Genomic DNA, 24,914 nt, shown 5'->3' on the forward strand with positions numbered 1-24,914 from the left:
CCGGACTTCTAAATGTCCCTTTTTTTTATGATTCACTTTGAATCAATTCCGTCAAAAGCCAATCAAAAGAGACACTTCAGATTTGGTGATTAGACCTCACGAAATCCCAGGGAAAGTTTAGCCAAGGCTCTTTTTTTCTTTATGACTCGGCCTGACCTTTAAAGATATTACCATTTGACATGATGAATGGGGCACAGAGGAGACAGAGACTTTTCCTATTAAGCAGCTGCGGTGGAGTGAGATCACTTTCTTTCCTTAATCCCCCCCACCTCTCTGTCCTTAAAGGGGGAAACAGAGAAAGAGTCATGTCAAGCGGTGACATAGTGTTAAAAATGATGTGGGGGTTGAGTGGGGGTCCTCACTGGTAAAGGCACCACAGATGGCTAGCCTGACCCAGAGGAAAACTCCAATTAGCTAACTGTAATGGCCGGGCCCCGTGCCTTGTGTCTGCAGGCAGCCACAGCGCTGACCCTTAGGCCTGCACGTTCCCTCTATCTGCTGCGATGTGATGGAAAGCTGCAGAGAAACCATGGCAATCTGTTTCCATTGTGTCAGCTGCCACATGGTAGCACTGTATTTAGAGCCTCAGCACACACACATGCACGTCTGTGTACTCGGGTTACGTCAATATATGCGGCTGATTTTGGCACTTGATGTCACCAGGCAGGCTCATATGATGCAAGCTCATTGCATTTGGAACAATACTTGTGTTCAATTAAATAGATAAGGGCCCAAGTTGTGAACTTTGGTGGCTATTCTGGTTGTTAGCCAGCAGGATAAAGTGTCCCAAAAACCAGTGAAATTTGCTGTAAGTTGGGACATGGGCTAGAAACTAAAGTAATTAGTTTAAAGCGTGGATCCAAGATTTTTAAATGATTACTTAACATTTTCACAATGTTCTCATGAGCCACTGCACTTTTTTGGGATTAAAAGCAACCGTGTGTACTTGTATTTTGATCCAGATGCAGATTGAACCTTGTCTCCTATCAGATTTAGAGGATTATGTGCAGCCTTAGCGAAGTATAGGTACCCTACATATTTTCTTTTTTGTTTCTCCATTTGACTGTGGGAATATCTATCATATTTTGTTTAAAATTTTCTTGCACTCTCCACCAGTTTAACTGTTCATTTTGGGTCTGTTTATTGTAAAACAAAGCATTTAGATTAAATTAGTGGGTTTGGTCACTTTGCTGTTAGAAGCTTTAAGCCTACCTGAACAGTTTCTGTTTTTCTTCACTGGTTTCATCTTTTTTACTGACTGAGTGGTCTCAGAAAATATTTGATAATCCTGTCATTCCACCTGGGCTTTTCACACCAGTTGTTACAGACTGACACGTGCACATAAATGCAAACACACAGACCAACTCGTGCATTACTCGCCCATCATCAGGACAAGACCGGGACAGTCGGACTGTGCCATGAGAGCTGCAGGCTCCCAGCATAAAGAAAACATCTTTCATCATTTCCTTCTCCTCAGTTGCATGTCATTTATTTTCATTGCCATACTGTCTTTCATGCTGCTACGGAATTCACACAAGCTCTTCTCTTTTAACCACATTATTTCCTTTTGCAACGTGCTCATTTTCAGATTTGCAGCATCTTAAAAGTCTAAAATCCTTCATTAGGTGCCTGAATAAAAAAAACAATGCAGCAGCCTATTTTTCCCCATAATGTAAATCATTGTTTATAATCCCCGTAGTTTTTCAAACAAATTCCTCACATTCGGTCCTCAGCTGTAGTGATTTCCCTCTGAATAAAAACATGAAAACTTTGTTTATACATTAGTTTGGTTGCTTGTTTATTCATTTGTTACTTTTCCCTTTTAATTCAACGAGTGTTTGCTGAGTAGGCAACCTCTTTTTCAGGCCTAACCCTGCAGTGCTCTCTCACAGCATGTTAACTCTCAGTCTCACTTTTCTGCTGATGGCTACCGAGCAGCTTAGTTAGGGGATAAGTGCTTTGCTGAAGGGCACATAGGTTGGAGATGGTAACTTAGAGGGAAGTTAATTTACCCACCAACACTTTACGCTTGCAGCAAGCGTGCAGAATTATATTCGGCAGAAGAAATTCTAGGTTTCTGCTTCTTCTGATAACAAATGTATCCCTCTTACTGAATACTAGATTTTAGGTATTTTACAGTTAATGAAATGCATTACAATGAATGAGGTGTAATGTGAAGCATATAGCAATTCAAATTGGGTTTCCATCATAATAATCAGTTTTTTCTTGGTCTAAATTAAAGGATTATGCTGGTGTTATTCTATATTTCCTCATGTTGTCTACAAATTCCATGAAAAGACCAAAGCCAGCGATGTGTTAGCTCATCTTGTACTTCCATACCCTGTCTGTGGCACTATGCCCCAAGCCAAGAAGACGTAAATCTTCCAAAATGGCTCAGTTTAATTCTTGTAAAAGGTTCAGTAATTTCTAAAAAAGCCAGCCACTGTAGTGTTAAGCAAATGTTACTCAAACAGGAGCAAATGGTGCATTTGTTGGGGACTATTTTCAGCAGTGGATTAATTCACATTTGGTGCTCTAGTGAGTATTTGGGGCAGCAGGACGGTGTATGCGGGAATGGGTCAAAACTGTGTATGTGTGTCCGTGTCCATGTCCGTTCACGGTAATGAAGGAACATGTTGCCCAGTGCGGTGTGACAATACTTGTTAGTACGATCAATTCATTGTTGGTTTGGTCTTTTCATGGAATTTGCTGACTGTGAGAGAACTAAAAATATCACCACCAGCCTTATCTTCTAACAGAAACATTGCTACTTGTTATTGCAGCCTCATCCCTACTCTGCGTTTTGTCCTGAGCATATTGAATACAGAGAGAAGCCGCTCCACGGTTCACATCAAAATGTCACTCTCCTTATAATGTGCCGTGCAGTTTGGCCTCTGCATCTGTTCAGGGGGCGGGAAGAGCCGCTGGAAGCTCCGTTATTACAAACTTTTTACTTTAAAAAAACGAGTGGTGATTAATAAGGAAAGAGAAATCTCTGCTTCCGCCTCTCTAGTTCTGTATCCCTCCTTTTTTTCTCTCCGTCGAGGGGGCAAATGTTTATAAAGAGTAGATATTGCAGTGCAGCAAAGCCTCGATCAGAGCTGTTTCAAAGATGGTTTGATCTTGTTTAGATTTTGATAAACAGGACCTGTGTGTGTGTGTGTGTGTGTGTGTGTGTGTGTGTGTGTGTGTGTGTGCGCGCGCTGATTATTTTACATGTAAAACATGGGACCTGCTGTGTATCACTATTACAGCTTGTGTCAACATGCAAACATTGCACAGCATCAATCTTGCACTCAGCACAAATGGAATGAGCCATTATGTTAAAAGCCCATTTGCCCGACATATTCTTACCAAAGATGGCCGCTCGCAGTGGGAGGAGTCTCATCCAGCTAGTATTGATAGGCTCATTGATTGATCAATGGTCCCAGGTGATTTATCGATTCATCTCGGTTCCAAATGAGCTACGAGTGCTTTTTCTGCCTAGAGGAAAACAAGCACACTCTCTCTCTCTCACACACACACACACACACACACACACACACACACACACACACACACAAGCCCTGTAATGAGAATTCACTTTACCTTCGAATCTGATCTTTTTTTTGGGGAGGAGAGATGCGCTATTTGAAATTGAAAATGAAAATTGTTGCATGGTGTTGTGCTGTGAGATTTGGAGAAAGATTTACTCAGGCAAAGCACTTTACCCCATCACTGTACAAAGTCAATCTCCTCCTCCCGAGGTTTTAAGCAGAGTTTCGGGGCGTCCTTAGGTAGTTAAAAGTGCATCGACTGTGGATGGGCTAGTGGGATGTGTAGATTAATGCAGTGGAAAGCCATCCCTCAAAGTGCTTAGAATAATTAGAGTCAGGCTTCCAACAGAATGGGCATGTCACTGGAGGAAATTGTATTTTTATTTACTGTGTCGGGTCTCCCTTGGCCTCCCTCTCGCTCTGTCTCTGCCTCTCTCCATTTGTATGGCGGCGGAGCTCGGTATTCAGGAGCCGGGTGTTTCTCAAAGTGTCTTAAAGGTGCTGTCAGCGCACCGTGATGCATCTCTTGGATTTGTATCTCTGCGTGTTTCCACGTGTGGGCGCACACCATTTGTATTCTGCGCGCGCATTTGTATTCAGGAGTGGATCCAGGTTCTCTAGGTGTACACATTCACCTATGTATTAGAGCTTGCAACTATGTATGTAAATCTGCAGCATTAGCATGTGTCTGAACCTTTAAATGTTCATATATGTGAGTGTGTGTATTTTTCTTCAGAGTGTAGAGGTGGAAAGTAAATTAGAACATTGGCACAAGTACTGGGCTTAACTACACTTTTAAGGTACTTGTACTATATTTTTTGTATTTCCATTTTATGCCACTTTATACTTCTAATACATTACATTTACGAGGGAACTGTTGGCTTTTCGCTTCTGTACATGTATTTAACAGCTGCCGATTAGGGCTGTGTACAGAAATAATTCATTAATTTAGTATTTACTGCAAATTATACAGGGCTTCTATGTACAGGAATATACAGTGCCTATATTAAGTATTTTCAATTAGATCTGTAATTAATTTAATTCTCTTTTCAGCTTGATTCAAAGTTGTAGGGTTGAAAAACAATGGGAATTAATGAATATGTTTTACAGGCATACATTTCTGGCACACTGTATAGTGTGCCAGAAGATGAATATAATCACTTACTTCTTACTTAATGACCATAGATTGTGCACTACTTTCAACAATACATTGTTGCATTCATTTGAGCACGTAAAAAAATACCAATGTTAATTTTCAAGAAACATTGGGAAAACTGTAGGAATGTTGACCTCACAATACTGTAAAGTGATTTCAGACACAACCCAAAAACATCATCAGCATACAACATGATCCATTGTTATAGATTTAACTGCCCAGTAATGCCTCAGTAATAGAAATTGAAAATTTAATGGGGCCACTTTTCCACAAAATACTTATTTTTGTAGAATCTAGTATTATCTAGATGATAATATAATTTTTTAAATGTAGTATGGCCTTCATAGAGGATCTGCCTGTTTCCTCCACCACAGCTTTTGTGTTTGTGTGGCTGCATGTTGGCTTGCACACCAAAGTGTTGAGGCATTTCCCATTTCAGTGCAGTGGACGCTGGTGGACAGCGAGGCGGCCATTGATAAATTGATCACAGTGACATTGTGGAGTAGTGAGACATGCTCTAAATCCCTCCCCCATCGCTACACATCCCACGCACGCACACACACACACACACGGCTCTGGCATCAATTATTGTGGATTGCGTGGTTGACAGAGTGTAAACCAGGTGCTGGCCCTCAATCCAATTAAAGAGATTTAATTGGAGAAAATAAATGGAGTGTGTCCACAAAGTGCTGGCCTACCCACATTTAGTAGATTTTTTTTTTTCTTACCCTTTTTGAAAAGTAAGGTTTTGTTTATGAAAGAACGATTGAATCTAATAAAGCCTCAAGGCTGTTGCTTTTCCCAGACTGCCTTGCTCCACAGGTCAGTAATGCAAACAATCCAATTTCTCCCGTCTGGGAGCTGTCCTGGCATGTAGAAATGGGATTATTATCTAGAATGGGCCCAGCAGGTGTTTCTGTGATACAGTGTAATTTTAGGAGGGTGATAGTGTTTCGCGTGGTCCAGGCTTAAATTCCCAGAGATGCTTTTAAAAAGAAACCTCTAACAAATAAGTTGAAAAATGTGCCACATTCCGACCCATTAGCATTATCACCAAGCATCAGGCTTCATAACGAGGCTGTTTCCCAAACTGACTTCCGTGCGTCAGCGAGTGGAGCATCTGCAGTTGTCAGCCATCAGAGTTTGAGGAGTTTGTGGAGCTAAAGAGAGGTTGTCTGAAGCGGTCAGGTAGCGCTCACGGTGGTCCCGATTATTTCCCACCTAGCTCTTTTCTATCCAAATTTGTCCCCGGGGATAAGAAAGTGTGGCTCATCCCTGTCTGTCGCCATTCCACCCCCCCCCCCCCCCCCACACACAAGGGACAGACATGCATAATTCAGGATTGTTATCCGTCTGCTGCTAACCACCTCCTTCCACCATACACACACACACGCACGCATGCACACACACACACAGATCTGCAATGAAACAGTCTGACTGCACATCAATGATTCACCAGACAGCACCACCCCCTCCCATCTTCCCCACCCCACCCTCCTCTCCGTTGAGGGAATCATATGGAGCCGACAGGGACTCCACGAGCATGCAACTTTCTATAATTGGAATGAAAAAAGGGATAGTGGTGGAAATGCTGTATCAGGGATCTGGCGAGAGCAGCATAGGTGTTCATTCAGCAGTGTCAACCAGCAGATGGGTGACCGGGTGCGTACCTTGGCCCACTCGTTAGCCACCGGGACAGGAATCAGGAGAGGAAGTGAGAGGCGACGCAGCGCCAAGCGTTTCAAGAGCTAGAAAACACTTCAGAGTTTGGATTCATCTCTGTGAAGAAGACCGATTTTAACTGTCTGAAATGCAGCAGCACTGGGACTGAAGACAGTTGCCTGAGCCTCCCTTAAAAAAAAAAAAGAAAAAGAAAAATGCCCTCCCAGCTTCCTGCTGCGAGCATCTCTGTTTCCCCAGGTTTCCCCTGCCTCTTGATCCTCTAAGTTCTCTTTCTCACCGCACTCACCTTCTTCTTTCTTAAACATCACAGGAAAAAAATCAGCAGACAAGCGATTGTACAAGTTTTCTCAAGCTTTCAAGAATTACCACCATTTCATCATGGATAATCACAGTTAATAACCCTTCTCATTAAGGAGACGAGAATCACGGGTCATTAATATTGTTAATATCTTCTCCCTTTCCTTCTCTTCTATCTCTCTTATTGCCCCTCTGTGCGTGCCAGAGGGAGTGGAAACAAAAGGATGACTAAAAAAGAGCTTAGCGCGACAGTGATTAACCGATAGGGGTAGATGGACTGTGATGAATCAAAGTTATCTCTCAAATCTTAATAACTGGAATTAGCCCCTGATTAGATGAGCTTTGGCTACAGTGGGGAGTAGTCTGCATTTTCACTTCAAAGAATCCCGCACATGTAAACCTGTTCTTTCTTCCACTGCAAAGCAAATACAGAAAGAAAAAAATAGGCCAATGGAATACATCACAAAAGGGGGTCATAAGAGAGCAGAGAGCATGAAGAAAGGTAGAGATAACATAAACAACAATGTTACACCTGTTCCCCTCGCAGAATTCGGTCATTTTTGTGGCTTCTTTTCCGTTTTATCTGTCTTTTTCAGTTTTCCTCTTTTTCTAACATGCTCGGGGTCCAGTGGGAGGTGTCAGAGTCTCTGTGACAGGGTTATAATGAGAGTGGCACTCTCCTTCATTTGCATATGTTTGCCATTGTCACAGCGGTCAAGGAATGTCATGTCGAGATTCCTGCATGCTTAAGTAATGGCATTTTGTCCCCACGAGGACCTCTGGCCCCTATATCATAATCCCAGCATGCGAATAGGAAAAAAAGAGTGAATTAACATGACAATCAGCTGATTCTAAAACAAATGTTAGCATTTTTATCCCCCGCAGAATATCAAAAGACTCATCTGTATTCAGAAGAACAGTCCACTGGCATGACGGCGCTGTGGAATTGATTTACGGGTTTATATGACCAGAATGCCAGAACATCCCACAGTTCAGTTATCGGTTTTCATTTCATCCAGGTCTTTATCTTAGTGATCAATAGCAATCTCATAGAAGTCGTTCAGTTTGGAGGATTTCTAATAGAATATATGTCAATATCTCTTTGTTCAGACAACTTTAGAAGAACAAACAAAAAGAAAAGTAGATTAAAAAGTTATTTGGTGTGTTTTTGATGGTGTCATAGCATCATGGTGTCTGTGCTGGCTATTAAATGAGTCTAAACACCAAAGTGGATGCATCCCACAAGTTAATCCAAATTTTGACACCCAGTCTGGAGTAATTAGTCCCAGATGTAAATATCTGTTATGCAACAAAAGAGGCAACGGCACTGAAACAGACAATTATCTCCTCTTATGGCGTTGGCAAAATGCTATGAGTCTAACCATGTGTAACTGATGGCTTTTTCACAGGGCTTCTAGGCTTATTTGGATGTGTTGTTGCTTATTTATTTATCTGCGTTTTTACCATGCAGAGCCTGAGCCCAGGCGGAGCTGTGGCTGAGACAGACAGGTTCATTACATGTCACCGGAGTTCAAAGTGATCCTCTGTCTACTCTGTTTATTAAGTGGCGCTCCAGCGTCTCGGAGGTATTTTAACACTCGCAGTCGCACCGCTAAGAGCAGTCCCATCTCGGCGCGAGGCTCCGTGTGCAGCGCCTCGCCTGCAACGTAATGAAGAAATCAGCAAGGGATTGGGGAAAATGAACTCTCCTTCTAATACCTCCATCCAAAGGCCGTGGAGCAAATAAGTGCTCCCAATAATGAGGGAAACATATGTGACATGTGAAAGCGATTAAGCCTCTCGGAAAAGAGCGGCAGAAGCATGCTCAAAATCTAAATTGACCCGGACGTGGAGCGAAGACACAGAGTGTTCATTTCCATGAATTGATTTTTCCACAAATGAGGTGGAAAAATGGAAAGACGGGAGTTTGCAAGGGAGGAAATGTGAGACAAAACAATAACCCTCTCCCCAGCCTATTTGAAATCATAAACCTGCTGTAGTGGTGAGGAAGACGTGTTTTTTTTTTTTGGTTGAGGTGGGGGTGTGTTGTGAATCTGCATCAAATTGGGCTGCTTCTCCACATCTCCCCGCTCTCTCTCTCTCTCTCTCTCTCTCTCTCTCTCTCTCTCTCTCTCTCTCTGCCGACATGGTGCTGGTAATTGGTTGACTGGGGGGGAGGGGAATAGCTGCTGCACCAAATATGTGCCTCATCATGAGAAACTCAGCTGAAGGTGTTTTGTTTTGAGTTTCTCTTTTCTGGCTCACCTTGGATTCACTGGTTGGCATGTGGTTGTAATTAACACACGCTGCAGCCTCTGGTGAGTGTTAACAGAGAGACTTGGAGTAAGATTATGTGGCTTGCCTAATTAAAACGGACCCGGCTAGACAGCCTTTATTTATACGCCTTCAAGACAAAATGAATGCCAGTTGCCAGTGGAAATCATCTCAGGCCGTCTTTTTCGCCCGCCTGCCTGACTTGTCTGCGTGCGGGGTACAATTAACGGAGCATCAGCCGCAGAACCGGAGACAACAAGAGGCTTTCATGCAGCTGGCTGGAAAGCATTCAGTGTTTCGCTTGTGTTGCGTCAACTGTTCGCTGCACGTTAGCCTCTGCTCATCTGTGTTACACTTTTCACCACAAACTCTGCTCGGCTCTTTCTGTGACGGCCTGGCGGGATTTGTCACAAGTTTGCCACTGTCACTGTCAGGAGGTCATTAAAACCGAATGAGCGTTGTTTCAGAGAGGAACGCTCAGTGCACAATGCGGCAGATGAGATGAGGACAATTTTAGTGCACTAAAAAGCTTAAGATCCACTTAGAAAATGTAGTGTCATCTGTAATCTGACAAAGCAAGTAGCTTGTGTACATTTTCCGTGAAAGAACGAGACAGGCGATGCTTTATGTTAAGTCAACGTTGAACTATTCATGCGGTTTGGATTATGCAAGAACACTGCAGAGCTGTTCATAAATCTGTTTGAATTGCTTAGTGTATAGAATCAGGAGGAACGCTCCTTGCCTGAGACTTTGTCTCACACAGTAGGAAAGGTGTAAAGTAGAAAGGCCTTCGCTGAAAAATGATCCGAGCTCCGTGTGACTGAGCCGAAGCCATAAAGCTGCCCACTCCATCACGGCAGAGATCGCTGAGATTGATCAGCCCGCTCCCATTTGAGTGATTTCCCTCCAGATTTAATGCTGTGCAATTAGTCGCCTGCTGTATTTTGCCTTTCCGTTGCTCTTTGACCCTCCATTGCACGTATGAGTCAGTGCAGCACTCTGCCGATATGAGTTCCTCCTAACAGCTCTTGTATTTGCACAGCCCATCTCCTTTTGGCCTCTCAACACCGTCCCTCTCAGCACTGCTAAAGAGGATCACCGAATCGCTGGCAAGCAGCCAACACGTACCTGCTGAGATGGAATATAGCTTTGGCCATGTGCACGGGGGCTAGCACCAGTAAAAGCCTCTGTCTGAATACTGTATGCTGGGGGTTTCTCTCAGACTGCCAGCCTCAGCAGTGGGCATCGCCACGAGGCCTTTCTTGACCTCTTTGGCTCCTGACGCCGACTGTAAAAACAAAAACTATGCTCTAAAAGTGATCTCCTTAAGTAAGGGTGTCCAATCCAATTTTACACAAGGAGAGTGCTTAAGATTAGAGATAGTGTTTTTTATTGTGCTCTTCAGTAATAGGAGTAGAAAGGGTGAAAGGAGAGATGGAGGGAAGGAGGGAAAGAGGAATGAAAAGGATGGGAGATCGATAAAAGCTGCTCTCTCTGGTTGCCTTTATTCTTCGTCGCTTGTGCCCGGGGAGACGAGGTTTAGGCGGCTCATGGCAGCAGGCCATGTAAGGGGGGCATTAAAGTGCCCCAAAGGGACCTGCTCTTTTCCCATAAACAGGCCTGCAGGTAGAGAAACACTCGCCCAGGATCCCAATATAACAATGACTCGTATGGCTCGTTCGCGGCCATAATGAACAGCAATCTCTTACAGTGGAATGAGATGTGCTGTGTACCTGACTGCATTGCCATGAAGGGCTTTTTATTAGGCAGCGTGGATTATCTTGACAACGGCGAGTCAGCCCCAGCAAAGAGGGCGCGTGGTCGCACTGGGACGAGCACAACTCCACTGATTTTCACAGGCCCTTTTTTCTTCTCCCAGTTCATTTCCAGTTGAATAACTCGTTTGTCACAAACATCAGAGGAAGGCGAAGATCATACGAGAGCCAGTGTTACTTTGTGTTTCACTAATGAGGCCTGTACTCTCCGCCTCCTTGCTTTTGCCTTGCTGCTTTTTGAAACGGCAACGACATGATGCTACAACGCTTAAGTAGTTTTTCGTTTCTCCAATGCTGCGCTCCAGGCTGTTATCCTGTTTGTGTGTCACTCGGCTCCGTCTCAGTCCTTTGCACTTGTTTAACGCTCAAGTCGCAACAGACCTTACACAGATGCACTGGCCTGTGTGCCTTGTGAGTGTAACTTTTCAGATGTCTGACCCGAGCGCAGAGGGAACACTCAAAGGCAGATGATGATTTAACAAGTTTAGTAGAACATGTCATGACAAATGCAGAACTCAGGCATGGAGAAGTAACAGTGTCCAGCACTGCTAGTGAGAAAAGTAAACTAAATCACAGATTCCCCAAAACCAAGGAACTGTCATATAAATAGCTCAAGCAAACAAGAATTGAAAGCAAAAGCTCTCTTACAACTTGCTCATCAGAAATAGCAGACAGAATAAAGCACCCAAGAGAAATTGAGTTTGGTTAGATTTTTATTTCATCACACCATGGCTATATACAGTACAAACTGAGAATATAGTCACCACCTGCTGATCAATGCCACAGTCCAAGTCTACATTCTCACAGTGTGATGGTTTACATGCACATTAGTGTCCTGAGTTTAAGTCTTATCCTGGTACATGGGATATGACATTAACATGAAAAACAAAGGAACCTGGTTTGTTTAGTTCTGTGCATACATGATTCCACAATTTTTTGACCGTCTGCATTGGTGGTCACTGACACCTACACATCTCAGCCACTCTCGTTTTTTTTTCCAACTCAGTCACCTCAACAGTTATCTCAACGTACAGATATCTGCATAGGAATGTTGAATCTGTCGGGACAAGATTTTGTTATCAGAAGCATTCTGATTTCCGTTTGTACTCGAGGTAGTATTGACCCATCACGTTTTAACAGGCTTAGGTTGCATGCAGGTAAGCGGTGAACACACATCGTGTGTAGAGCAAAGAGGCGGGACTCATTGGCTGAAATGCAATCTCGAAACCCATTGGTGGACAATTCACCTTTTTGTTTGCTTTTTTTATTTATCTGCATTCATATGCAGATCTCTGTTTATAGAGATTAGTTATCGCTCAACTCCAACTCCATTCTCACGTCTCCGTTTGCTAATTGGACCCGGTGCACGGAAGTCTTGGCCTGGCTATCCGCTGGCTACACCGGAACCCCTGAAATAGTGGCCGTTGTCCCCAGAGGCTAAATCGATAGCCGATGGGTTCTGAGATTGCCTCAACAGTTGAGAGCAAATTTGGTCTCTGGCTACCGTGACACTGTTGCTTTACCACTTTGCTGAATTCTGCTTCAATATCTAATCACTGGTTATACAAGATGCAACAATGCAATACAACTTCATCTTCAGCCTTTCACCCTTATTTTAGCATGTTGATCATAACATTCTGATTTATTAATCAACCAAAATTGTAGGTTGAATTGAGAACACAGCTGTGCACATGGCAGAGAGTAAGCAGAAAACCACTGTTTTGGTGGGGACATGTTGCTTCAGGTACCAGTGAGGAGACAAAATATGGTCCAGGAAGTCCAACGTGAGTGATACATCCATGAGTAGCAAGGGGTATCAGCGGGAAAAACACTGCATAGCTGTTTATAATACTACAAAACAGAATTTTACAACTTACTGCGACAATCACTTTATCCCCAGTCTCCACAGTTGTGAGGTATATATTAGAAAAAGCAGTGGCATCACAAAGCGATCTACCAGCAATATATACTTGCATGTATTTACCTGGCCAAAGCAGTGTGGTGCAGGGTGACTGTGCAATTTGCTGCGGCAAAAGTTGAGACAGGTTAAAGCTCTTTGCAGCATGACCCTGTGTTGTGTTCCCGGAGGCCTCTGCATCGAGACCTCTACTCCTAATGAGGAGTCTGTGTTGTGACAGCCTCAGGTGCCACAGTTTCCAAATTAAATCTGAATAACCCAGCTAACATAATGAGGTTTCTCATAACTGGGATAAAGGTTTATCCCTAATTGTGAAAGCAGGATTTAATGTTATATGATGATGTTTTTTTTTCTGATCATAACCTGGTATTAGTGTAAACACACTCAGTAACTCCACAGCAAATCCTTTAAAAAAAAAAAAGATATCAGGACCAAGGGCGGCGATCCTGACAGTGACTAACTGTAAAGACATAACCGAAGCTTTGATCTCCTTAATGACACGAGCAGTGTTTGATGTACAGTCGAGCACAGCACCTTTGTGTTTCCAGGCTGCTGAGCTTTCCGTCTCTGCTGGACTGCTGAGCGCCGGTGTGTTGATGGGTTTGCTCAGGCTGGTTAAAAGGAGGACACGGGGTCTGCTCGTACTTTCAGTTGTCATACCGGGAGGTGCATGTTTTTTTTTTTTTTTTTTTTTTTAGGTAACCAACCCCATTCTCCTTTTAAAAATGGGCGCTTAGAAGTTGAAAATTGCGAACATCAAGAGCTTGCTTGAATTAGGATGCCCCGCAATGCAAGTGTGTTATATAATGCCATGACTGGAGGGAGAGGAAAAGTAGAGCACAGGGGTAGAGATTAAAAAAGTTTCTGCATAAAAAGAGAGGGGGGGGATGGGCATGAAAGGGAAAAGGAGGGAGGATGGATTGAGGGAGAGACAGAGGAGATAGAAATACAGTGTAATAAAAAAAGAGAAGGGGGATTTGGTCAGGTCCACTCCTGCAGCCCCGAGGCCCAGCAGGCTGCAGGAAGCTGGTCAATCCCTCTCCTCTCTCAAGGCTTCTCTCTTTTTTCATTTAGATAATGGAGCATTTCCTTAATTGGCAGAGCACAGTCTCGACCGAGGTTTGTTTGCCAACACGTCAGAGTAGAATTATTTCCACTACATTTACAGCATAGCGTATGCTCGGCTCTGTCATTAAAACCACAGCCTCCTCCTGCCCAGATAGAGCTTTCTGTGAAAGTGTGCAGAAAGAGGCCAAACACCAGAGCAGCAGCAAAAAAAAGAAAGGAAAAAAAAGAGAAGAGTATAACACATTTATATCCTATCTCACCATCCTCAGCCAGCTTGTAAAGAAAGAGACAGAAACTTCTCTATCTGTTTACTGTTATTGTTTTTCTCCAATCATAAACCTTTACTTCTGGGTGCCTTTTCCTCCTTTCTCTCTTATCGAAAGAGTTATGCATTGCGCTCGCATGATCTGTATCTTTAAATTTGATTGAGGTTATTTGCAGGGGGTGTTATTGGATTTCTGTGTTATTGTCTCACCTTTTCCCTCTGAGTTTTTAATGTTGGGATGGATATCCGCTCCAGCAGCACTGATCTCACTGCTCATTAGTCTGGATTCGCAGAGCCTGGTGCTTCGCAACAATAAGACATGCACTTCTGTAGTCCAGCTATTACTGAGTTTAACAATGGGCACCAGCAAGAAAAGTCCATTATTACTGCAGCTCATCATCTCAAGCATCCGCACGAGACAAAGGGTCTGTGAAAGTGCTTCATTGCAAAGGGCCATCTATCACTTAAGTCAGGAGAAAATCCTAAAAAAACATATGTGGTGCAGATACCACATACTGTGTGTTCTGGGAGCATATGGAAGAAGGAGAGTTGTACGAGAGTTGACTAGCGCTTGGTTTTTAAAAAAACTTTTGTAGAGTACCAACTGCAGTGTGTCTCCAATTAATATTGAAAACTGTCAAGTACCAAAAGGCACTTGACATCTGGAATGAATCTTGGTCACATTCTTAGCATACAAAGAATAGGTAAACAATACTTTTGCTAGTTTTAAACATCATTTTATGTTGCCAAGGTTCTTGTACAGCTACTTCAAAAATAAACCTTGGTGCATTTGAGATTTCAAAGAGGTATCAAAAAAATAAATAAAAAAAAGTCAGACGATTATCCTCATTTTTTACAAAAACTCCCCAGTGAGCGGTATCATAAAGTGAGACACAGGTTAATGTTTAAAGTAGGAGAGCTTGGAACTGCTTTTAACCCTGCCACTGTTGCCTTCAAAATTTTATCAATTAATTGATCTTTCCTCTTGTGCTTTGCCACAAGTGCACTTGAGATTCCCCCTGACTCTTGCCCCTCCAACAGCGAGCCATGCTCTACAACATAAACTGTGTTCATTAGCAATGATCAAGGCATTCTCTAATCCGAGCTGAGATGTGATATGATGGCTGTTTCCCCTGACTTTCATCTTCCCCAGCTGTTCTCTGAACCGGGGGGGTGGGGAACTTGCACGTCTTTCATGCTGCTTGTACGAGTCAAACAATGTACTTTACTTTCATCTCAGCTGTTCTAACACTTGCCTCCTGTTATGCGTTTCGCGCAGGGTAACCAAGAGGCCACCAACCCCCCAGAAGCGATGGCCCAGCCGTACACCCCAGCCCAGTACCCACCTCCCCCACAGAATGGCATCCCCGCAGAGTTTGCGGCACCGCACCCTCTTCCAACCCAGGACTACAGCGGGCAGAGCCGGGTTCCCGAGCACGCCATGACCCTCTACACGCCCACACAGACGCACAGCGAGCCGGCCGGCACTGACAACAGCACACCCGCCATCACCGCCACCACGACCGCACCGGTCAGTGTCCTTCATCATCTGCAAACACTGTTCTCAACACGCTGTCAGCAAGTAAAAATACATTATTATCACTATTTTCTTATTTTCTTTTTTTTACATAATGTTGATGATGTCTAGAGAAAAAGTATACTGTGTATAGATATATATGTGTATAATTTTCAAAATCTATTTAAAATGGCTTAATTGTGATTCTTAATGTTTTTACCATTATCAAAAGAGACAAAAGTTAACATGATTGGTGGCTTTTATCTCACACTAGTTTGACTGAAAAGCTAAATCTTATTGGGATCTTATTTTTATCTTATTTTTGCTACTTGTTTCCCCTCCCTGACTTTAGTTTCACAGAGGAATGTTGGCTATTTTTCGGCCACTCCTTCACTCTTTCCATCGTCTGCCATTGCCTCAAACCAGAAAGCTTCAGCACCATTTGTGCTAGAAGAAAATCTGCTGTCTTCCTGTTTTGTGCCATAAAGCAATATCTCTCTGTATTGTAAAGAAACACCGAAGATTTACAGATTTGCCACAAATCCAGCATTAAAAGCAGTTTAGAGGATAAGTATCTTGCCATCCGTTTAATATGGAAAGAATATAGCCTGAATATTTACACAAAATTTCAAAAAGTAAAATGGTGATGAATTAATAATAACTATACCTTTAATTATACATGGCATAAGTCATAATATTATACATGCTTTTAATCAAGGAATATCTGAAGAGACTTCAAGAGACATAATTTGTCTTAATTTGCAAATATGATCCTTCGTTGTTATATACATATAAATTAGTAATTTTAGCTCCATAAGGTTTATCCAGAGTTGCATTTGGAAACTTTGCACTTATACTGTTGGTGTTGTAATGGAGTACATCTATGCCCCCACCAGGGTGGGAAATTAACTTTTTTGCCCACCAGCCACAGTGGCTCGGGGGGAACTGAGCAGCAGAGAGCCGACAGGATTGAAACAGCAGCAGAAATTTCAGAGACTGAAAAATCGTTACAGCGTACATTGAAGTTTAATACAGGTTGGCAGGACGGTCTGAAATCTTTTGCACCGTCTTTCGCTGTTTGTTTTGTCAATGCGCCACATGTTCCAAAAGTACCTCCTCTTTTTCTTTACTTCACCCTCAACAGTTTGTACAGTCATACCTACTGCTGACTCCTTTTTTTGACCGATAATTTTCGTTTCATCTGTACCTCAGTTCAGCTACATGGTGTCACGGACTAGCGCTGAAAACTACTCGACAAAAGTCTGGAGTCAACGAAAATATGCGTGGTCAAAGCCCCGGCTGTGAACGGTTTCATTTCCTATAAGTTCTTCACAATAAAAGTCCTCCGTTATTTTGGTATTTAAATGTTTTTATTATGAAGCAGCAAAATCCGGAAATGTTGGGAATTCATTAGCAGTAACATAACGCGACGCCTATAAGCATTGTGACTTAGCAACAGCATTCTTCTGTCCAATCCGTTACAAGGAATGTTTTACAATCCACCCGCCACTGTGGCTGGTAAACGAGGCAAAGTCAGTACCCACCATTGGCTGGTGGCGGCTGCTAATTTCCCACCCTGGCCCCCACCCTAGATACACATACCACTTCATACCACAAGTGATTTCACTTTTCTTTTTTATTTCAGTTGACAATTTGGATGTTCTCTGCATCACCAACACCAAAATTTCCTTTCTTAATAAAAAAGTGAGGGTTGAGAGTAGAATTAACGCTGTGAGAGTGAGGTGATCATTAATAAGCAGCAGAAGACTGATGTCATGGCAATGCTTTGTGCGTGATGTGGGAGGTGTATTTGGCTAAAAATGTAATCCTAAAATGAAAGTGCATTTCTGAAGAGCCCTTAAAAAACATGTAAGTCTGTGCTGTTTTATTTATTTGCGTGAAGGAGATGTAACATGCTGTAGACATGAATGATTCACGATCTCTGAGAGGAGGACACGCCCTGTTCTCCTCATCTTTTCGGTCGGTTAAAGGACCAAAGGAGAGATGCGCTTTTCTCCGTCAGCCCAAACCAATTGCTGTTGAGTCAAATCGGCTAATTGTTTGTTACCGCATGAAAATGTTTGAGACATTCCTTTAAACATAGGACAGTAACTGTGCCAGGACCTCATTATACTTCTTTTTTTTACACAAATTTTCCCCTCACCATAAGATTGCATATGTTTAAAGAACTGGCACCCTGAGTGGAAAACAAACCCCTGGCAATGCTGCATGCTGAGATACGCGGCTTGGGACTGAGTGAATTTCTAAATTATATATTATACATTTCATTCTTGTGTACTGATACTCTGATATGAAATAGCTTGACCTGAGATTTACCTTCACAAGAGGCAGACGTAGATAAAAGGGAGGACAGCTTAGCTCCAAACTTTAGAGACGTGTCTAGAAAGACGGATAACGCTGGCAGAGATGGGGAAAAAAATAAGACCTCCAGACCTTCTTTTCTCCTTTAGCATGAAAACAGCTGCTGGGAGGGGTCACGGCAAGGCCACAGCCCTCTTGAGAGGGATATGGGTCACTCATAAAGAGCATTGTTAATAACTCAATTTTCTGAGCCTCACAATTACCGTACGGCTATGGACATTTGGCGGCAGAAAAGTGCTTATACGGCAGAAGCAGAGCCATAGCGCTGCATAGCGTATTACCGTCGGCCTGTAATGTAGCAATGTTTGATTTGAAGATTTGTGTGACGCTCTCCAACTGCTCCACGGTTATGCGCCACACTTACAGTAATGGCTGACACACAAGAGAGTTTAAAGTGAGGGGAGACTTGGCAGGAGGTTCAGCCGCCTCCTCCTCCTCCTTCCTCTTCCCCCTCCGACACCGTACACCACTCCTCCACTCGCTATCTCTCACTGTCTCCTCTCTCTCCATTTCGCATTTGATTTCATTTCATCTGCTCACCCGCTGTGAAGAAAGCCCAGAGATGGTGGCCATGGAGAGATGAGAGCTCGCCTTACTTTCCTTCGTGCCTCTCGCGCCATCCTCGCGTTCCCTCCATCTCCATTCTCTGCATCCACGCTCTACCCAAATCCACCCATCTTTTCTGAGCGAGGACAGAGGGATGAGATTAGTGGGGTGTAAACAGAGAGTCTAATCCTCAGGGGCCGCTGGTGTAGTGTCGCCCACCGCTGAGTTCCCCAGCTTTAATGACAGGCCCAGCCTGTTTGCTCTGGGTGCCACAGACGGGCCCGGGTGCCTTTGATTAGGGCACCCTGCAGAAACACAGATTGAGGGAGCAGATCAGCTACTAACTGCGACTCTCCCCCCTCACCCTCCTCCCTAGGCTCGACTCTGCTGCGCTCAGCTCCTCTACCCCACGAAGACGCTTTACTCTGCACATCTTCTCGACTTAAAGACTTAAAAAGAGTCAAGAGAGAGTGAAAATTCAGTGAAACGTATGGCTTCTGTGTGAATTCCCCGCAGTGAGCGGAGTGTGTGTATGTTTTAATGAGGCGCAGGGACTCTCTTTGCTTCGCCTCTCTGTTTCTGTCTGTGTCAACCAGTCCCCCGTCTATACTGGGAAGGTGGCGTTGTCCAGAGCCAGACCTCTGGGACCTCGCTCTGTGCCATGTTCAAACAAGCTGACTTGAAAGCAGGCGACTTGAGGAAGAGAGGCAGCCCCCAACTTTTCTCCAAATCCTTAGAGATGAGGGTAGCAGAGGGCTGCCAGGGAGCTCTGCTGGATGAAAAAAAAAAAAAAAACTGAGCTCGTTATCTGGCTCATTTCAAATAGTCTGAGGTTTGGTTGAATTTCATGAGTAATCATTCTCTTTTCAGATAACAAATTAAGGCAGTGGCGTTGGGGCAGCACTCAATTCCAGATTTTTCACAGCCCGTGTCAGCGGCATGAAGACTTTCCGAAGGGTATTCTGGGGGACTGTGATAACATAGACACACACACACCAACACACAAGGGCGTGTGGAAAACACGTGTGAGCACTTGCAAACATTCACACATACGCGCACGCACACTCATCTCTCGTGAGCTGCGTTTAAGGGATTGAGCCTCCACCAGGGTGTAGCTTTCAGAGGCGGTGCTGATGGCAGCATGTAGGCCACCATTAAAAAGGGGATGACTGTGTTATCTGGAAGTGGGAGGAACCGCTGATTTTCCACCACTGTAAATTCCCATTTTAAAGATATTATAAATATCTACAATCCTCTCCTGGATCATTTAAATCAATACTAAAGCACTTTTCCTCTTCAGTCCCTCTACAGGTTGGAAGCGGAATTGTCCATTACCGTAACCATTATGTCTCATTCGAACTACAGATCCGCTACCCAATCTGGCAAACTTGCATAGTGCCGTTCACCCTGTTATGAGTCGACGAACCACCGAAACGATTTTGGAAACATTATTTTAAGGTGCAAAAGAATCTTTGGTGTTGCTTTAAAGTGCCCATATTATGAAAAAAATTACCTTTTCTGGGATTTGGGGAGTTATTTTGTGTCTCTGGTGCTTCCACACGTATACAAACTTTGAAAAAAAAATCCATCCATGCTGTTTTGAGTGAGATACGGTTTCTGAATGTGTCCTGCCTTCAGTCTCCGAGTGAGCTGGTCAAAATCTGCACGGCTTGTGACGTCACAAGCCGAAACGAGCTGGATAACCACAGCCGTTCGCACGCTAGCGTATAGCGCTAGCATGCTAGCGGCTAACGCTAGCATGCTACCTCGTTCTCAATAGCAAAGCACTGCTACAACACACACAAGTTCACCATAATCTACAAAAGAACTACTTACATGTGCGCCCTCATTTAGAAAAAGTCTCCCAGCTAATCCTGGCTTGTAACTGACCGAAGTTGGAGAAACAACCTTTCTTTTACGGTCTTTTTACGGTCTGAACACAGCATACAAACCGTAAAATAAACAAGTAACATCATTAGACATTAATCAATTATGGTCTGTCAATGGAATCATCCAGGTCCGCATCGCGATGCAACGATTCATTTCAACACCCCTAATAAAAACTATGGATTATCACCAGTTTTATCGTTTCGAGTTTCAGTGAAATCATGTTTTTTCTGTCAGTTTACCATGGAGGATACATTACATACTACAATACCCATAAGCCTCAGCCACCGTCACTAAAAGAGCCAGTCGTTTGTTGTTGCAGTTGGGACCAAAACACTGCACCGTAGAATTCATCCAGAAGCTCAGTGATGCTTCTCACTGAAATGCAACTGTAGTTGACTTTTCTCCTTTAGTTTGTATATATCCTCGCTTTTAATCAAAGAACCAGATCTCTTCTAATGCAGTTGCTCATCTTTTGCATTGATTAATTCAAGTAGGAGAGTTTAATGTCTATCCAAGCCATCTGTCAATCACCTAAAGTTGTCTTGACAATGTTACAGCTCAGAAATAACTCCTCTGCCTTACGCTATTTTATAGAAATCGGGGGTGGGGTGGGAGCGGCACACTCCCTGCTCTCTCAGGTGATATATTTGCAGCTTCTTTAAATAAAGAAAACAAACAGTGGAAGACCAGGAGAGGAAAATAATGAAATAAAGCTCAGGCATTATAATTCTCTTCAGTATTCCCCCCCCCCCCCTATTTAATCGGATGTAATCTACCTGCTTGGCAGCATTCCAATCAGATAGTTTCAATTATGCTCTTGTAATGCCACTCTGTGAGGAGGGGGAAAGTGCTGAGCAGAGCACTTTGCAGGCGATTTGCAAATAACAGCAAGGGAGTCTTTTAGAGAAATGACTGAACAGGAAGCCGAAGAGTTGCTGGAGTTGACAGCTCTCTCACTCTCTGGTTTGCTGGGTTTGGCGGTGACGGCGTGTTTTGCATCCCACCTCCTCCTCCTCCTCCTCCTCCCTGTGACAGCAGCTGTCGGGACAGTAAAGTGCCACTGAAGGTGGCCTCCTATGGTAATACGGAGGTAATTATTTTCCACTGCAAAACCACCATCTCACAACCTAGGCAGGCAGGTTGGAGCCATGGGAGCAATGCGCTGAGGCTGGCATCCCGGATCTCAGTGACACTCCAAGTTATTGAGTTAGTAGTATGCAGTCTGGTGTGCTCGGGAGTCAGCAATTCAGCATTTGTGTTCTCCGTATGTGTATTTGCCCCCGATGTCAGCGTGCTGCCGGCCTGTCTGAGCGCCGAGTGAAAGTTAATCTGGATGTTTGCAAACACGCGACTGCGCTTGCAGTGATAAAAAGCCAGACAGACAGAGCTGGAGGACAGCGGTGCTCAGTAGTCTGGCAACATACGCTAAAGGTTGATAGTGTCATGTGTGACCGATGAAACAGATTGACCCGCGGGGCTCTGGTACCTTGTCACCCTCTACAGTCCCAGCATCTGTCTGCAATGTGTCACCCCCGGGGCCCAACATGGCTACTCAGGCTATTAACCTCCAGCACGCGAGGACACGGCAGAGTTAAGACCCCTCCGCCCGTCTCTCTGTGTCACAAATCCACTCCTTACCAGCCGGCCGGCCAGCTCGGTTCATTTTCCGGCCCGTGTCCTTCGCCACTTGTTACCCTCTGGTCCGGAAGCCGTCAAGCCCAGGCAGGACTTAGGAAGCTGCCACTAACCTGCCCTACCTGGATGGCTGCAGGGGAGACAAAGTGGGACCTTGAATCAAACAACTGTCACTGTTAACAATGTATGTCACCATCTCCGAATGGGCCATAAAAACCAAATAAATGACGGCCATTACAGTGGAGATTGTGATTATGATAATGAGAATAATAAAGGCGATCATCATTACGATCATGATGATAATGATAATACTGTGATGATGAATTATAATGAATAAATCCCTACTCCATTTCCTAAATGGTGGGAAATGTATCACTAAGAGTGGCCTGCAGCCGTGTGACAGCCTCAGAGCCGTGTGTGTGTGTGTGTGTGTGTGTGTGTGTGTGTGTGTGTGTGTGTGTGTGTGTGTGTGTGTGTGTGTGTGTGTGTGTCTGTGTGTCTGTGTGTGTCTGTGTGTGTGTGTGCGCGCGCGCCTGTCATTTGAACCGTTTGTTCTCCGGCAACAACCTACTCCCTTTTCACGTCTGTATCTCAGTACAAGATTGTGTCTGTGTATGTGACTTCCCAGCCAGTGTAGTGTGTTTGCCATGCTCAGAGAGCACTTCCCAGGAGACCTTGCAGTTTACATATCACATTCAAACAGCTTTTGTGCTCAATATCTGCCACTTCCACTCTCTCATTTCTCATCCTCCCCTCCTCTGTGTGTTTCTTTATTTAGTCCCTTTCCGAGTCACCGGCACTAAATAAAGCTTCGTTTTTGTTCATTTGAATCATGGCTGTTTGTTCAAAACATGCTAAAAAACAGGCGTAATGTTTCCCTAATGAGTGACCTCTTGTGGTTATGCAAGTAATTCCTGTCCTCCATCAGACGCAAAGGTGGAAGTAGTACGACGCTGGCATAGATTTGCTAATCAGGCGATGGTTTTTAAGTGACTTTGACGCCATTTTTTTTGCAGTTCACTTCCTGTCTCTTACCAACAGCCAACTTTGCTATCGTTTAACCATGACTGGCTCTCCACAAATTTCAAATATAAAGCTAAATAAGTAACTCTTATCTATGGTTGTTTGTTTTATCTGTACATGAGAAATAAAAAATGCCAATGTGTGGTTTTAAGGTGCTGATATTTTTCGACAAACAATGGTTTATCCATCTGCTCCGTGCTTCTGTGCAGTGTCTCCAGCTTTAGAGTGGGTTGCCAGATACGGTCAGTAATTACAGCCTTAAGTAAACAGTAGGTCTGAGGCTCGATGGTACCAAACCTGGCAACCCCACTGTGACGACAAGACTCCAGAAAGTCACTGCATCTGACTGTTTGGCAAAAACCTTTATGCTAAGCTATGCTAATTGTCTCCTGCCTCTAGCTCCACACTTAATATTCAGACGTGAGATTTAACTCTCTGAAAGAAAGCAAATAATCTTACCTTCCAAAATGTTGAACTACTCATTTAATTAAATAGTTTTAGTTGCTTAAACTTAACCAAAAAAAAAAAAAAACACTTATATTAACAGTAAAACAGATGTGTTTTGAAAGACACTGACCAATGACTTATTTTGCCAAATATGATGGTGCATAGAAGAGAGAATGGACTATGCTGTTGACCAATGAGGGTTTGTTCTTAGAAAATACATCGGAAAAAGAAACCACCTCAAAAACAAGGTCCATCTAAACAGACAAGCCGCCAGCCCCCTCAGGGAAATCCATCACCGGTGTCACAGGGAGAAACAAGTGGAATTTGTCATTGACATCAGACACGTCATTTATATAGAAATGTCAGCATAGCATTCGCATAATGATGGAAACAACAACGCTGAGGGCTTTGGGCCTCGCACTCTGATAGCTGTGTGCAAACGTCACCAATAATGTGTCTTTAGTCTAGACATGTCAGGGCTCCGTGGGATCTAAATCCACGCCTTTTTGTCAGCGCCTTCAATCTTCCCTGTTGCTCAAGAGCTAAGTGCAAGAGATTAATAAGTGGATTTGTAATGCACAACCTCAGGTTTGACACTATAAGTCATCGGCTGTTTATCGCTTTGGCTTTCTCCCTGGATTGAAAAATGGCAGATGCTGAGTAAGTTAGTTAGCCACCCTGCACCCCTCCTCCCTCCTGTTTTAGCCCCCCCCTTATCATATTTCAAGACCTGGAGGTACAGTATACTGTAGCGGCTAATGAGCAGCTTGTGTCTTTTCTGTTTGTTTCCCTCTGGCAGACAGATGATGTGACGCAAACAGAGGGCTCTCAGCAGCTCCAGCTCCAGCACTCAGACTCTTCAGAGAAGCAGCAGCCGAAAAGGTTACATGTCTCCAACATTCCCTTCCGCTTCCGGGACCCTGACCTAAGGCAAATGTTTGGGGTGAGTAACTTGGAAGAAAATTCCAATTTATTACAACTTATTTTGGTAGGTGCTACCTTTTTTCTATCGGTTAATGTAACACTGTACTTGCTAAGTCCTGTGATCTGGGAGCACGGTAGCAACAGAACAACAAAGTCAGTTTTATATTAGAGGCATCCAACCTCGCCTGAAACAAAGAGGGTCTCTGCTTATGTCAGAAGAATCTATTACACTGAAGGAATCAAATATTCAAGCTTCAGAGAAAAATAGCAGTGGGGCTAAATCACACAACAAAGGCCACGTGTTTAATGAGTGAAGCGATTGCTTAAACCAGCATCTAGTAACTACTAGTGGTAACTACATTTTCAGTAAGCAAGAGAACCTCTTGAGTTTTTACAAGTTGGGAAAAGTAAGGAAAAACAGCCCAATCAGTCACTCAGTCAAAAACTCTGTTACACCAGGCTGAAGTTAGTTGAGATGCGGAACCCAGTACGGTGATCATTTGACCGTCCATCTATTTCTACTCTGCCTTCTCTGCTTTGGCGAACTGGTTGATTTAAAACCCATTTGATCAACTTGAT

General features: G+C 43.7%; 1 protein-coding gene across 2 annotated transcripts in view; it reads left to right on the plus strand.

Annotated features, from left to right (window-relative positions):
* The window catches only part of LOC114570170 (RNA binding protein fox-1 homolog 3), a 157,465-nt gene that overhangs the window by 108,848 nt on the left and 23,703 nt on the right, over positions 1-24,914 (plus strand). Inside the window, exons 3-4 of one of the 2 annotated variants that reach the window (XM_028600426.1) lie at positions 15,252-15,503; positions 24,211-24,354. In XM_028600426.1, coding sequence (XP_028456227.1) covers positions 15,252-15,503; positions 24,211-24,354 — 396 coding nt within the window. Of the gene's footprint in view, positions 1-15,251; positions 15,555-24,210; positions 24,355-24,914 lie in introns of both variants that reach the window. The other variant, XM_028600425.1, reaches the window with a different exon arrangement.

The sequence above is a fragment of the Perca flavescens genome, chromosome 15 (assembly GCF_004354835.1).
Source record: "Perca flavescens isolate YP-PL-M2 chromosome 15, PFLA_1.0, whole genome shotgun sequence".
Lineage (NCBI taxonomy): Eukaryota > Metazoa > Chordata > Actinopteri > Perciformes > Percidae > Perca > Perca flavescens.